Below are 16,618 nucleotides of genomic sequence, written 5' to 3'. Positions count from 1 at the left end.
GAGACCAGGTAGATATGTTCAATTCAATTCAGTTTTATTTGTATATCTTGTTTTACAGAAGACTGTCACAAAAACATTTACAGAGTAGGGCGGCCTGAAGTGTAGTGTTTAAGGTACATGACTGGGACCAGCAAGGTCGGTGGTTGCCCTGGTGTAGCCACAATAAGGTTAAGTTACATGACTGGGACCAGCAAGGCTGGTGGTTCGATCCCCGGTGTAGCCACAATAAGGTCCGCACAGCCCTTGAACAAGGCCCTTAATCCTGCATTGCTCTAATCAACTGTAAGTCAGTTTGGATAAAAGTGTCAGCCAGTTGACAGTTACGTGTAATGTAATGTCATGAGTAGCAGAAGCAGAGTAACAGAAGAGCAAACAACTCTCTAACCTCCACACCAGATACGTGTACATAACAGGAACACCTAAGCCTGCTATGACCATGCGAACAGAACAACACCAGAATAACACACACCCTGTAATACTGAGCAACTGAACAGCATATGCCTCTTTAAGTCTTATGTCTCTTTAAGTACAGCACTAAGATTTCATTCTTAGTACTATATTCATAGAAGTGTGCAACACCAGAGTAACGCACACCCTCTAATACTGTGCAACCGAACAGCATATGCCTCTAAAGATTTCATTCTTAGTACTATATTCATAGAAGTGTAGTGCAACAGATTTGATTGCACTACACTACTATTCAAAGAAAATGTATTCATAAATTACAGTATAATATTTTAATAGTTTTATTAGCATAATACTCGTCATAATACATATAAAGCTGTTCTTGTTTCAAACAGTGCTTTTAATTAAATACAGAAATTATGCAAGTACTTATGAAAGTGTTCTGTTCCTGAAATCACGGTCCTCAAAGGCCAAGGAGTGCTGGCTTTCCACCCTCCCTTTACCTGGGAGTCAGTCTGGCCAATTAGTGGCACAAACTGTTTCGGTATTTACCTGGGTGGAAAGCAAACCAGGACTGGATTTGGATTTGACTATCCCTGTTATCGTGCATTCATCGGCCCATAGTCTGGTTCCTGAATCTGGACCAGGGATGGACGACTCCAGTCCTGGAGGGCCGGTGTGTATGCAGAATTTTGCTGCCACCAGTTAGAGCCCAGTGCCAGAGCTGGCCGTGGCGTGTAGCTCCACAGGGTGGCGCTAGAGCCAACCGTATGAACCCTCATTGGTGTTTTGAGCCCTCAGCATTGACTTCCAGGCAGCTGCTGCCTGTGAGAGCCTAACTAAACTGTGGTGAGCATTCTGGCACAGAATGGCCCAGGTGGGTGCTGCACATGGTGGTGGTTGAGGTGAGTTTCCCTCTCATCACTGTAAAGTGCTTTGGGTATGAGATAAGCGCTATATAAATGCAACTATCTATCTGAAGAAAGAAATAGCTACTTTATGGGTTGTAGCACTGGTTCTTAAACTTTATTATGTTGAGACCTGTCAAATACACATTCTAGCACGGCCAAGTGGACCACAGATTCATTTCTGGACAATGAAATTCATAGGACCATCAAATACACATACTAGCATAGCCTAGCATACCAGCCTAGCCAAGTGGACTACAGGCTCATTTCAGGGACAGTGGTTCGTTTCCAGAGTCTGCCAACATGACCTGTAATCATTCCACAATCCACATCAGTCACATGAAGCGAACAAGCTTTGCATTTATCACAAATAATAGCTGTAATAGCTGCCAGAGCAGGTTCTGCCCAAAAGTACAAGACAATTTGCCTGTAAAAATCATGAAAAGCATACGTCATTCTCCAGCTAGAGTACACATTCAGCTGCTGATTATTTAAGGCAGGCTTGCCAAATCGGCATTGAAGTGAAAACCTGAAGGGCGGGAGATCTCCAGGAACAGGGTTGGGCAGCCCAGCTCTGGCTGTTGAATCAGGTGTGCTTTGTTAGGGTTGGAGTTAACGCCTACAGGACGATAGATCTCCAGGAACAGGGGTGGGCAGCCCTGCTCTAAACCCTCTCTGTCTGACATTGCAGTGGTAGAAATAGAAATAAATGAGTGGCGTTACTCTGAGCAAAACATGGAGGTCCCAGTAGGCTATGGCGTACCGGTCTGTTTTTTTACTTCAAGCACTGGTTACATTGGTTACTACCGACAACAGTCTTTTAGTGGGGAGAGAATAAGTTGGACGAAGAGAGAATCGAGTGCCTGGAGTTTAAAATAAGTGCCGTTATTTAACAAAAAGTGACGGTGCTCCAAAGTGCAAGTGCCTGTGAGCACTGCCCCACATCAAGCACTGATTTTAGTCCCATAGCATGGCCACCAAAATTCCATGCCTTGATAACAAGCTACAGTACCTGCCTAGACCATAACTGTGTCTCTTTACTGTGGCTGGGCCATTGAGGGATCTTAAGGGCCGAGAGCCCAGTCACCCGACAGGTGCGGTGGAAAATCACCAGGCGCAGACATGCGCTAGCTTGCCCAACACTCGCAGCTGTGGCAGCACAGCTAATTACCAGAGCACCACCCTGCAGGTTCCCTCTGAGCACAACACCAAACATGTGAGACTATGGCAAATCCCTTGTTTCCTCTATGATACAAAAATGTAAAGCTGATATTAAGTACTGTCTAGACCAGTGGTCCTCACTCCTGGTACCGGAGAGCCACAGGGTGTACTTGTGTTACTCAGCACTTAATTACACAGTTAACTCACCTCACCTGGTTTCTTGGGTTTTAATTGGTTGCTGATATGAAGGTAAAAACAGAAACCAGCGCACCTTGCGGCTCTCCAGTACCAGGAGTGAGGACCCCAGCACACCTTGTGGCTCTCCAGGACCAGGAATGAGGACCCCAGCACACCTTGCGGCTCTCCAGGACCAGGAGTGAGGACCCCACCTTGTGGCTCTCCAGTACCAGGAGTGAGGACCCCAGCACAACTTGCGGCTCTCCAGGACCAGGAGTGAGGACCCCAGCACACCTTGCGGCTCTCCAGAACCAGAAGTGAGGACCCCAGCACACCTTGCGGCTCTCCAGGACCAGGAGTGAGGACCCCAGCACACCTTGCGGCTCTCCAGTACCAGGAGTGAGGACCCCAGCACACCTTGCGGCTCTCCAGGACCAGGAGTGAGGACCCCAGCACACCCTGTGGCTCCCTAGGACCAGGAGAGAGAAACACTGCTCTGGACTCATTGTAAGTACTTATAATAGTACTTACATACTACCACATAAGCAAAACTATGAGAACATTGGTTGTGAAACATGAAGAACACATTTATCCCCAAGACAGATACAAGCCATGAAATGCACCGAGATCCAAAAACAAAATGGATGAACACTTCACACTGCAGTTCGTTCTTCTGCAGATATTACATGGGAGGCATTATGGTCTTATGTATGGTCTCATGAGTGCACTGCATATCTACCTTTTTCGTTTGAAAAGGCATCTTGGGAAATGTAAAGACAAGCACAGTGTCCTCAAAAAAAAAAAAAAAAAAAATTCTGTATTAAGCTCTTGCTTCACTTTAGTTGAATTGTGACTGTAAAACTATAAGTTGCTCCTGGATTTCATAAAGAATGGTCTATACACAGCAAATGTGCTAAATCACCTCAGAATATTTTATTTTGCTCATATTCATAATCATTTTGGACCAATATAACCTCCACATTTCTGTAAATATCTATAATAAACATTTTTTTAAAAACATATTCTCAAAATTAATTGTCAAACAGATCACTTCACCAAGTGGCAGAACTTGCAACAGAAACTGCAACTGTGAAGCGATATCTTAAGTAGACATAACTGAACGTAAAATAAAATTAAAACTACAAGCATCTGACAAGAATCAAAGAACAATCATACCTTTAGATATGCATAAATTGAACTTCTCGTAACGGAGTGTTTGATTAAGTGCTATATTTCTCAACTTTTTCCTCCGGCACTGTTTGTGTGCACATTGTAGACACACATGGAGGATTCTTTCTGCTTTGATGAAATCATTAACCATATACCACAACAAATATAAATGTAGAGGAACCTACTTTGGTAACGGCAGAACAGCCTCTTAAAGCATATAAGCTTGATTAAAGTAGCCGAGAGAGTATGCTACTTACGTTTGTAATACAACGCAAGAATAAACAACCTAGGAAAAACCCTATAACTGGGGCAATCGCTTTATTTGCCTCATTACAGTGGAGTGAGCTTCGGGACAAAAACGGATCCTATTCTGTTATTATTGGTTATGACTACGATCCACAACAAATATAGCCTATTGTTATTTATGCTGCGTCCTCCACGAAGTTTTCCTGTTTTCACGTGACACAAATATACAAGCGCTGGTCCTGAAGGACAGGTCCCACCGGGCAGAGTGGTAACGCGCACAACTGAAAACTATTTATACGTTTTTAATTAAATAGCAATTCCTTCAGATAACGCGGAAACCGCTATTCGATCTGACGTATATTTAAAATATTATGTTTCCAGGACACTGACAATACACATATTCTTGATAAACATATCTGCAGTTGCCAGACCTGTTGAGAGTACTGGCGCGTGTAAGTGCAAACACACGGACACCTCGGTGCCATCGAGCTGTCAACAGTTGTGATACCACGATAGAGGCACTGAATTAAAATACCATTAACAGCCGATTACAAAACAACATCTGCGACCTTGAGGAGTTAAATGGCGTTGACAGAAAGACGCTCTCTCATTTCACCGAGCGTCTGAAGAACCAACGCATGCCAGTGAGCAAGGAGAGAGAGAATGAAGGGTGTGCCCTTGACGCTTTTTCTGGGAAATAATAAGCACATTTCGAGAAACAGAATGAATCAGATTAGTTTTATATTCAAAGGCTGGTGATGTTGAAAGCCCAAGGGTACGAAGTCGAAAGTGTTTGAACAGAGATGTCATTCCATTCGCGTTCACCTGCCTGGATGGTCAGTGCTGAAGCAAACGGACTCATGAATGAAACCAGCGCTGCACGTTGACAAGGAGCATAACACTGGGATCACCGGCTGTAGGTGAAATAAGACGAAGCACGACAATCGGCAAGCTTTTGTTAGTATAATTTTTTATAACCTTCAGCGATGCATTGGCCAAGCAATAGCAACACGCCGAGAGAACGAGGCTTCCCGTTTCAAGTGATCCTCCCTTCTCGGTTTCTAAAGGCTTTTTTGGATTGGTAGGCTAACCTTGCCGAGCTGAGTGGGCATCGCGCTTGTCCTTAATTTTAAAATATAAAATAATCTCTTTTTTTAGCGAGTCATGTCTTACCCAGAGCGATGGGCAAGATCGATGACAATGAGAGGATAATCCTCAACGTTGGAGGAACCAGGCACGAGACGTACCGGACCACACTGAAGACCTTGCCGGGCACACGGTTAGCTCTCCTGGCCTCCGAGGCTGACACGGAGTCCGTGCTGGATCAACTGCAACAAGTCCCTGGCTTTCTCGAATACAACCCTAAGAACAACGAATACTTTTTCGACCGCCACCCCGGTGTTTTCGCTTATGTTCTCAACTACTACCGGACCGGGAAACTTCACTGCCCGGCAGATGTCTGTGGTCCGCTCTTCGAAGAAGAGTTGTCGTTCTGGGGCATCGATGAGACGGACGTGGAGCCCTGCTGCTGGATGACCTACCGGCAGCACCGGGACGCGGAAGAAGCGCTCGATGTGTTCGAATTGAATGTGGACAATGGAGACGAAGAAGAGGAGATAAATAAAAGGTTGGGCATTGAGGACGTGGTGTCAGCCAACGGCAATGTCAGCCGCTGGAAAAAGTGGCAACCGGTGATTTGGAATCTGTTTGAGGATCCCTATTCATCCAGAGCCGCAAGGGTAAGACGAGCTGGTGTAGTTTAAACACGTCAGAAATATATTTATCTTTTGGTTTCGGCACTAAAAAGTTCACAAATAGAAATGATAGCTACACTTCAGTATTTATTCAATATTTGCAGGACTTAGGCGTGGATGTCCCAATGTATCGGAAATTATGTGATGGTGTCATGGACGCGCCTATCAAGGGGTTAGACTTATTTTCGGTAATAAAACATTTATTTGGGAAAAGACATACTCGTGAATCTTTCTATAGAATTAATTGACGATTCTTCTCACTAAATGTAGTCCGAAGCAATGCCTATACATAGTTCGTTATATAAACTATAAATAAATAGTTTAGACATTCAAACCGAGGTTGTTATGGAAACCTGCGTTAGAGATAGCGGAAGAGGTTGGGTTCTTTGAATGAGATGTAGGTGGTACCTATTTCAAAATAAACCAAGCGAAGAAAAAAAAGGTAAATATTAATTCAGAATTTTGAGTATGCAATTATCTCTGGATCTGTTGATGCGGAAGTTTTTACGCCTTATGTCGAGATCTGCTGCTTAGTTGGGCTATACCTTTTGTTTATTGTTGTTATCCTATCAGAATGTCACAGATTAAAGCCTACCTGTTTATTTATTTATTTATTTATTTATTTATTTATTTATTTATCTATCAAGAGTTAACATTCATACAGTGCTGTAATTTCGACTTGGTGAAACCGGTAAATAAAAGCAGAGAATCTGATTAACCAATTGTTTGATTACAAATCTAAAATTAGAAGGGCTAGTGTCATGGCTTAGTCATGTATAGCTGCTCCTGGAACAGACTTACTCATCTTTTTTGATGATTGAACAGAGGATGACCGCAATTGGATTCCTTCAACAATGACCCCAAACACACTGCAACTAGAACATTAATTATGGATTCGAAATAAAAGAATGAATATATTAAAGTGCAGACTGTCAGCTTTACTTTAAGGGTATTTACATCCGTATCGGGGTAACCTATGTAGGAATTACAGCACTTTTTATCTATAGACCCCCATTCTAGGGGAGGTGAAATATACAGTATGGATAAAAGTGAAAGACGCCCATCTCAAACATTCATATACCCGAAGACCAATGAAGGTATAAAATGACATGGCTTATTTACATAGTGCCCTGACCTCCCACTGTACACAGAGAAACAAAGCATCTCTGCCCCTGCATGCGTCTCAATAATAGGCCCAGAATAGCATGTCTTTCACTGCTCTGATCTGCACAGCTTCAATTTCCAGTATCCACCTTTCTCTCTGCCACAAAACCAAAGCTGCTCTGCTAATTGGTCTTCCATTAACCCTTTCAGCCCCAAGCCCAATATGAAGTGGCTCCACCCACATCCCAAAGGGGCTTTGATTTTGGTTTGTTGATTTACTACGGCAGGGGTGTCAAACTCCAGTCCTGGATGGCCGCGCTGTCTGCTGGTTTTTGGTGTGGTTCAGCACAAAAGTCTTTCATTGGCTAAAGAGTCCACACACCTTGTTCTCAAGCCTTAATTGGCTGCTGATTGAAAGGAAACCACAAATACCAGCAGACATTGCGGCCCTCCAGGACTAGAGTTTGACACCCCTGTACTACGGTTTTCATAGGACTGGTTAAAAAGGTATACAGATTTTGAAGTAGTTACACTTCAGTGCCATATGAAAGGGTTAAGAACAGCCTATAGTGGCTACGGAGCTTGCCTGGGACCTTGAATGTTGATGGTTGATGGTTCAAGCCCCAAGCAGCAGTTGGGCCCTAGAGCAAGGCCCTTGACCCCACATTCCTCCAGTTGCTTTGGATAAAAAGTGTCAGCTAAATAACTGTAATGTAAATGTAATGCATTGAAAATCAAGTGAAGGGAGCTGCTCCGGGTTATTTTGCACGCATCCGATCTGTCCTTCAGACTGCAAAGTCAGCTTACTCCAACCTCTCCATTTCTACACTCAGTTATTTATACACACTCTATATAAACCTCATTCTCCAGGGCAGGGACCGTAACGATTTCTTCTGGGTGCATTGCCTGTTTAGATCTGAGCCCAGAACTGATGAGTCCCTCCCTGGCTGGCTGTAGAGATCTGCCTAAAGAAAATCTCTGCTACCTTTGCTGTGGAGCAGTACTGTCAGACCCGGGACCTGAGGGCTTCAGAGATACTGTTCAGTTATTATTACTGACACCGGGACTGACTGGGGATTCTGTTTCACATCTAATTAGTGGCTCCATTGATGTAATTAAGACATTGGGTGGAAGTGATGACATAAGACTACAGGATACCAACCGAAAATCACTGGAATATAATTACCACCTCCCGCCCCCCACTGGCCCTTGCATACATTTGGTGGCTTTTTCAAATATTAAATACTTACCGTCAATAGGCGGTCTCTGACACTGAGAAATTGTCCCTTGTAAGATTTCTAACTGGTTCCTCGTGAGAAATTTCAATGTGATGTCACGTCTTTGCCACGTTGTCTCAGTTTGCAGATTGACTGGGAATGGAAGATCCATCCTCTAAGAAATGTAACCTATAAGAGCATAGTCTCACGGGCCATTGGGGTGTGTTCGGGAAGGAAACACAAATGTCCTCCCACGCAATCTGATTGGCTCGCTGCATGCCTATATGTCAATGCTGGTGCCATACATTTTTTTGTGTGTGGGGGATTCAAAGAGAAATTAAGCAGTGTAGCGGTTGTCCTTCACCTGAATGATGCCTTTGTATCTTCATGGGATGCTTGGCTTGCTGTGACTCCTCAGCCAGGCATGGCGATCCAGGTGAGGGTTGTGTGCTGACCAGTGTGCTCAATCGTAAGCCCTCTCAGGATATTTTTGGCTGCACCTTTGAGTGGTTGAGTGCCTCCCCAGACAGCACTATGCTCCTGTATCCTCACCTGCAGCCAATCCAAAACCCTGTGCTCCTGTATCCCCACCTGCAGCCAATCCAAAACCCTGTGCTCCTGCATCCCCACCTGCCAGCCTGTCCAAAACCCTGTGCTCCTCTACCCCCACCTGCAGCCAATCCAAAAGCCTGTGCTCCTGTATCCCCTACCTGACAGCAGTTTAATGTGGCATTATTCATAGTTAAGACATGTCAATTTTACTGTATTTGTTTTGCACTTTGTGGAGGAAACCGTTGCAAAGACACTGTACAGGGCAACTGAAGGGCAAAAAAGGGAAAAAACCAGGCCTGAAACCCCCAATAGCATGCACTTAGGCATACTAAGTTTCCCCTTCTTGATAACTGGCACAAGGGGGGTGGGGTGGAGGGGGGGAACCAATCAGAACCAATCACAGACTGAGGGATGTAGTAATTGGCAGGCTTTAATCAGAGTAGGCAGAAAATGGTCAAAGCACGGCAGGCAGGGCAACACAGGTAGGTAGTATTGTAGTCGGTAACAGGCAACTTCAGGATATGTGTGTGTTCATTCACATCTACAGCTCTCGGTTTGTGTGTTTCTCACAACCGGCACCATTATGTCTGGACAGAAAAAAAGAGGCGGTCGCTTATTTCCAGAATGAGCTGGCACCCATTTTGAGAAGCCAACCAATGACCTTGTTAGCAGTGGCTGAAATGTGCACCGGCTCAGTCTGTGTAATAGCGGTACTGAAACCGGGACAGCGTTGCTGCATTGTAGATTTAGCTCTGGAACCCAGGGAGAAAACTCTTTGAACAAAATTAAGCCTTTGGAGCAGGTAAATGAACATGAAAACACGAACATAAAAATATTCATTATTCTAAAGCCAAATGCAACATCACAGCCATAACACCTCCCTAAATATACCCCCTCAATAAACAGAGAACTGTGAATATTTAGAGTTCTCTTTTGTCCATTAAAACGTGCTTGTAAATACCAGTCATAAAAACATGTTGTAAAAACGAACTACACTGCACTGCATTATCACATATTGCATAGTTTAGTCTTCAGCTGTTAATGGACAATGGACGAGGACCAGGGTAGGATTACCTGGAGTTAGCTGGATAACTGCACTGAGCAAAACCCACAGAGGAGGATTACTGAGTTAGCTGGATAACTGCACTGAGCAAAGCCCACAGAGGAGGATTACTGAGTTAGCTGGATAACTGCACTGAGCAAAAGCCACAGAGGAGGATTATTGAGTTAGCTGGATAACTGCACTGAGCAAAGCCCACAGAGGAGGATTACTGAGTTAGCTGGATAACTGCACTGAGCAAAACCCACAGATGAGGATTACTGAGTTAGCTGGATAACTGCACTGAGAAAAACCCACAGAGGAGGATTACTGAGTTAGCTGGATTACTGCACTGAGCAAAACCCACAAAACACGATTACTGAGTTAGCTGGATATCAGTGCAGTTATCCAGCTAACTCAGTAATCGTGTTTTGTGGGTTTTGCTCAGTGCAGTTATCCAGCTAACTCAATAATCCTGCTTTGTGAAATACCCCCCTGCTCTCTCTTGCTCTCTCCTGATCTCAGGCAATGTTATTCTATCATCTGTCACATGGTTGTTTGCATGCTAAGGATTTCGTTGGCATGATGACATTGTTCCCCTGCAAAAATAAATGTGATCATTTAAGTTAAGTGATTGTGACATCATTGTTGCTTGTAAACCAATTACCTATGTAATTATTTTTACTTTTATATTTTACTATTCTCTTATTTTGGTGTTATGCATGGTCAATACATGGAGCAATATCTTCTAATATGCCTTATATTGTGGGGGGGGGGGGGGGGGGTATGATATGGGAAGGAAATAATTATCACTGACGTTATAATGATAAAGCAGTTACTTGAACGTCTGCAGACAAATGGCACATTTGCTGACTCTCTCCAAAACCATTTCTGATTCTAAAGAAGCTGTTCAATCATACTACTCATTACTACATGGCATAGCAGCCAAACATTTTAGGAGCTTGGCTCTCTAACAGGGTTGAACACACGTGATAGGTTCAAAATTAATGTAGATCTGCAAGGTGGCCTTCAGGAGGCAAATTTCTTGCCTTGACCTAAAGCCCCAGCCTGCAATAGGACTGTTCTGGGAAAGACGTAAGATGTTACAGTGAGTGGGTTTTATTCAGAATCTTGCCTAACTATGCATCAGGGGATCCTACATTGATGTATGCGCTGCCTTTCTACAATGCCAAATTCCATGCACGTCCACTGATGCAAACGTACACCTCCCATCTGTCCGACGTCCAAGTCACTGTGAGTCGCTGTGGTTGGGCCAAAATGATACACCTGCGATGCTGATGCATCCTTTATTTTCCCAGCCTGTTATTTATTTTCATTTTCACAGGGAACGGAGCCTGCCGTCTCCACTTAAGAGGTTAAACCGGTCTCTGGCTGTCTGGGCGCCTCGATGCGCGTTCAGTGCTACCTCGTCAGGCTATGCTTGTTGCCGTGGCAACGCCTTTGGCTCGTGACTTCCTTGTCTTGCTGGAGCTGCACGGTTGATGAAACCCACCGCTCTCGGGAACTTAATTCGGCCGTGGACTTCGCTTCACGCACACTTGGACTTAGAGTCTTTTACATGGACACCATTAGGTTTAAATGCTCTCCATCTGGTCAGACATTTCCATTTTAGCGCGAATGTTTCCGTTTTCGCTGGAACATCACTGGCGCGGCTCGGCCATTGATTTCAGTTCTCTCTGTTCGTAATTAACATCTGGACGTATGACTTGTGCATAGAAACAAGTAACGTAGTCGCTATTTAGAAAAAAAGACGAGTGAAAATGTCACTGAATTAACAGTATTAAAGAAAATGAAAAACAAAAATGCTGAGTGGTATGGCTTTGCCCAGTCATCCACCACTGGACTCCTGCAACCATTGCCAGTCATTTGCATGCACTGCCAATCAATCAATGCTTACTTTACCATCAGCAAAGTTATAATTACCAAGGCATTTAATAAGCATTTGCATTTCAATTTTGCAAACAGCTGTTCAGTGCCTTAGTGTACAGATTCAGGTGTGGTGAAAATGCGTTTGGAGTATTTAACTTGAGAGAATCTGGTTGTGTAAAGCTGCTTAATAAAGCACATGTAGCAAGCAACATTTGCTACAGTAACTCCACTGCTTAATCAGAAATCATGCCGTATCGAGTCAATTTCACCATCTTTATGTTGACAGGTTTCTCATTGTCTATATAGGGGGAGAGATTTAGGTGCATATCTATTTTATTCTATATTATTCTATATATATATATCTATTCTATATTTCTCAGTGCCATGTTGACATACTGTACCTACTTAGCATTTCCTAAAGGAAATGTTACAGAGCTGTTAAGGATGTTTTGTCCACTGATCGTTATTTTTCAAGAACATTGCAATGTAAGCTATTGTAAATACTTCAATTCAAAGGCTTTGCAAAACTATACATTTTGATTCATGTCAAACACCAGAATCATGGATGTCCTGCCCACTCCATGGGTTAAATAATGCACTCAATCACATTCAAAGATTGTTGGTGAAGATGAGCACAATTCGCAGAAGCAAATCCCGCTCTTTTTTGAAAGAGCTGTAGGTGTGTGTACATGGGGCTGTAGATTTTACCGCTGGTGTGTGTACACGGAGTTGTAGATTTCACCGCTGGTGTGTGTACACGGAGTTGTAGATTTCACCGCTGGTGTGTGTACACGGAGCTGTAGATTTCACCGCTGGTGTGTGTACATGGAGCTGTAGATTTCACCGCTGGTGTGTGCACATGGAGCTGTAGATTTTACCGCTGGTGTGTGTACACGGAGTTGTAGATTTCACCGCTGGTGTGTGTACATGGAGTTGTAGATTTCACCGCTGGTGTGTGTACATGGAGCTGTAGATTTTACCGCTGGTGTGTGTACACGGAGTTGTAGATTTCACCGCTGGTGTGTGTACATGGAGCTGTAGATTTCACCGCTGGTGTGTGTACATGGAGCTGTAGATTTTACCGCTGGTGTGTGTACACGGAGTTGTAGATTTCACCGCTGGTGTGTGTACACGGAGCTGTAGATTTCACCGCTGGTGTGTACATGTAGCTGTAGATTTCACTAACCTTGCTGGACTGAAGCTGGAGCAGTGTAATGAACACAGAAGCCATTCTGGTGAAGGATAGAGATCTGATAGATTAAACTGTGCCACACCACGGCTCCAGACACAAGGTGTCCTTGAGAAAGTCAGACTCTGGGAAGTATAAATTGTCTCGGTGGTTTCGCAGCATGCGTAATGGTCCCTAAGCACCGAAATTAAGGGGCAAAGCCTTCAGCCGTGTCTGACAGAGGAACCTTATCTTCATTCAAGGACATTTCCTGTTAATAATCAGGAGAATCTAATAATTATTGACAAAACAATCATTTAATTGTGTTCATTTCGTTACTTTTAGGCCAGTCAATTGCATTAAAAATGAGATTCAGATACAAAAATGTAACTCTGAATTCAAGATAAGTAGAGAAAGTATTGGTCAGTCAAAAAAAAAAAAACAAATACAAGTGGTACTTCCAGTAACATACCCTGTTCAGTTGAAGGTGTGTAACTCTGTATCTTTGATGTTCCATTAAAAAGGACTCGCTGGTTTCGCATTAATACAGATGATATTGAATTTTAAAGCCGATCACTATCATAGGAAGATGTGTATTAATGTGATACTTTTATGATATAACTTGATTCTGCTTTCATGTGGACGGTGTTCTTTGATGACCAGTTGGATTGTGGGATGAATGTGAAGGTCACCACACCCTTTCTGTTTGTCACTGTGCGTAGCCGTAAAAATCTGCAGTACACGGGGATTACATCTGGGGCTGTGTAGCTGTTGACACCATGTGATGGCAGCAGTATTTGCTTATCTAAAAACTCCATTCGTGACCTCTATCAGATCGGGGGAAGCCAAACAACTGAGAAAAGTCCATAGCAAAGATGTATGGGTTTTCCTATTAGATCAGTGCAAAATGATGTAGGTGGACACCTTCTGTATTAGTCCTGGAGTGATATATTATCCCATACATTGCTATGGGTGGTGGTACATGTGAAGGACATGCACCCAGAACTTGCTCACAGTAAAAAGTAACGCCATAGGACTACCAAGCAGGCACTCGTACGCACAGGATGCATTAGCATTAATGGTAATGCCATTTGTCTCAAAGGAGAACTACATTATTGATGCCGCACCGATCACTCTGAAAGATGGGGCACTTCCCAAGGACAAAGGGCTTATTAAAAATGCCATATTTCAACTTGAGGATTATTCAACTGCCACACTACAATACAACTTGGATAACACCAGATATTGTAAATGAATGTTCATTCTTAAACTTTAATCAGATGGAGATGAATATTGGAGAAGGTATAATTTATCTCACTGCTTCTCTTTCCTATTTAACTGGAGGGGTTTTGTTGAATTTTTTTGTTGCCATTGAAATATCTCATAAAGAGATACTTAGTTGAGAGCTGTAATCATCTTTAAAAACCTCAGAATATAAATTATTAATCCTTGATTTCACCTCTTTCAATTCAAATATGATTGGGCTCTGGTAAAAAAAAAAAAAAAATTATATTAGATTATTCATTTCATTTTGTTCATTTATTCACAATTTTACTCATTTATTATGAAAATTCAGTGTATTTGTTTATAAACATATCTCTGTGTAGGTTTTGTGATATCTAGAAGATAATGGGGCATAGAGTGTACTGTTCTTTTAAACAAATTCATCATCTTACCACAGGATAGCAGTTTGGTTGTAGTTTCATTCATTCATTCATTCATTATCCTAACCCGCTTATCCTGAACAGGGTCGCAGGGGGCTGGAGCCTATCCCAGCATACATTGGGCGAAAGGCAGAAATACAGACCCGGACAGGTCGCCAGTCCATCGCAGGGCACACACACCACTCACTCACACACTCTTACCTATGGGCAATTTAGACTCTCCAATCAGCCTAACCTGCATGTCTTTGGACTGTGGGAGGAAACCGGAGTACCCACGCAGAACATGCAAACTCCGCACAGAGAGGCCCCAGCCGACGGGGATTCTAACCCAGGACCTCCTTGCTGTGAGGCGGCTTGTAGTTTCAGGTAACTTAAAATAACTCAAGAAAATAAACAAATTTTAAAAAATCCTTTTTTATTCAATAGTAAATCAAGTTTATGTATCTGACACCTACCAAGCTACCAAAATTACACATTTAACTTGTGACTTATCTTATAGTATCTTAATCTTTCTCAGAATCATGGTTAAAAAGTTTCTTCCCACATACGGCAAACCCATAGGACTAACAGGCAAATGTCTTGATATAAAGAATTTTCATTGCCTCCAGTGAGTGGAATAAGCTTGGACTGTAAGTGTCCTTTGAATTCCCTTTTCTCTGGTTTCCTATATTGGTGTCAAGTGTCCATCATCCGCCTATTAACATCCAATAGTAGCTCAGTTTTGGCATCCAGAATATAATCAATCAGATGAACTCAAAAGGCTTGTTCCATGGGTCAATATCTCCTGCTTTTTGAGAAATGCTGCAAATGTAGCATTTGGGCAAGAGGTTCAAGAAAAAGAGATAGTCTACTTCAGTCTCAGATAACTCAGATTATGCTACTATACCTGTCTTAGAAATTTTAAGTTTCAGTCCAGTCGACAAATTGCACTCATTACTGGGTCATTCGTGCCAAATGTGATTAACTTGAATGCATCTTGACTGCATCTCTGTCTCAACTGAACGACAGCTTCAACTACAACTCATGTTGGCATCTCTCACCCTAGACATTGTTATTCACTGTCTAGTAAATAATTGGATTTACTAACAAATTATTGTTGCATGCAATATTGTTAAGTAAATGTGACTTCAGCTAATTAAGTACTTGGTACTCAGCACTTAATCAGTTGAAGTCCCACATATTAATAATATCACTGTCCATAATGTCATTAAGTAATCATTTTTTTGGAGTGAGGACTGGTGACTTTCGGTGGTGTGCCATCAGAAGGTGTGAGGAGATACATATTGTACTGGAGAATGTGCAAGGTTCCCTGTTTTGAAAATGTGTAATGCTGCTATGTGTTCTCAACAGGGGTTTCTTCAGCTCTCCCATTTTTTGAGAGGCAAACTAATATCCCTTCCTAACATCCGGTGATTTCAGAATAAAGAATTCAGAATCCATTCTAAGGAAAAGAGCACAATTAGTTATGCTTTAGTGCTTCGAGGAGCTTGACCTATGTGGTGTCTGTTCATGGTAAATGGTCTGCATTTATGTAGCGCCTTTATCCAAAGCATTTTATAATTGATGCCTCTCATTCGCACACTCACAGGCCAATGGTACAGTGCAAGGTTCTAGTCAGCTCGTCAGGAGCTATTGGGGGTTGGGTGTCTTCTCAAGGGCACTCAGGGTGGGGGATCAAACCGACAACCCTCCTTTCCTGAGCTAATGTCACCCGCCCCAACTGGCCCAACCACAGGGTTCTCTTCTAGAATACCCCAGTCTGGCCAATCAAAGATTTAGAAAAAGGCCCTTGGCCATGGGGATGTGTGAATTACATATGTAAATGTTTTGGATTCAAATACGTTTCTACACTTTATTGAGCTTGAAATAAGAAAAGTATTTTAATCCAAAACAGAAAAGAAATGGAATGCAAAACAGTTACGTATTTGACACTGCTCTGACCCAAAGGCAAATGAAGATAAAGTCTCAGGTGAAGCCAGGCACACAGTCATGGAGAGAGCAGGAACTGGACACTCATGCATTAGGTGTTCAAACCCAATACAGGGGTCCAGGGCAGGCAGGCCTTTCATGGCTGCCAGGCCTGGCTGGAGCATTAACCCACCGCGGAAGGTCTGTTTTTATTTTCCAAATGGAAATATGTACTGTGGACATAGTGTGGGCACT

At 43.0% G+C, this 16,618-nt stretch overlaps 1 protein-coding gene across 2 annotated transcripts in view; it reads left to right on the top strand.

The window, feature by feature from the left end:
- Positions 1–4,704: 4,704 nt before the first annotated feature.
- kcnc2 (potassium voltage-gated channel, Shaw-related subfamily, member 2) overlaps positions 4,705–16,618 on the top strand; it is a 57,661-nt gene continuing 45,747 nt past the window's right edge. For both annotated transcript variants that reach the window (XR_009709450.1, XM_061253166.1), the window contains exon 1: positions 4,705–5,806. Coding sequence is in view for 1 of the 2 variants with exons in the window: in XM_061253166.1 (XP_061109150.1) it covers positions 5,249–5,806 (558 nt within the window). In the remaining variant the exon portion in view is untranslated. The remainder of the gene's footprint in view (positions 5,807–16,618) is intronic.

Source organism: Conger conger, chromosome 8, assembly GCF_963514075.1.
Source record: "Conger conger chromosome 8, fConCon1.1, whole genome shotgun sequence".
In the NCBI taxonomy this organism is placed as follows: Eukaryota; Metazoa; Chordata; class Actinopteri; order Anguilliformes; family Congridae; genus Conger; species Conger conger.
This window is presented reverse-complemented; position numbering and strand designations above follow the sequence as displayed.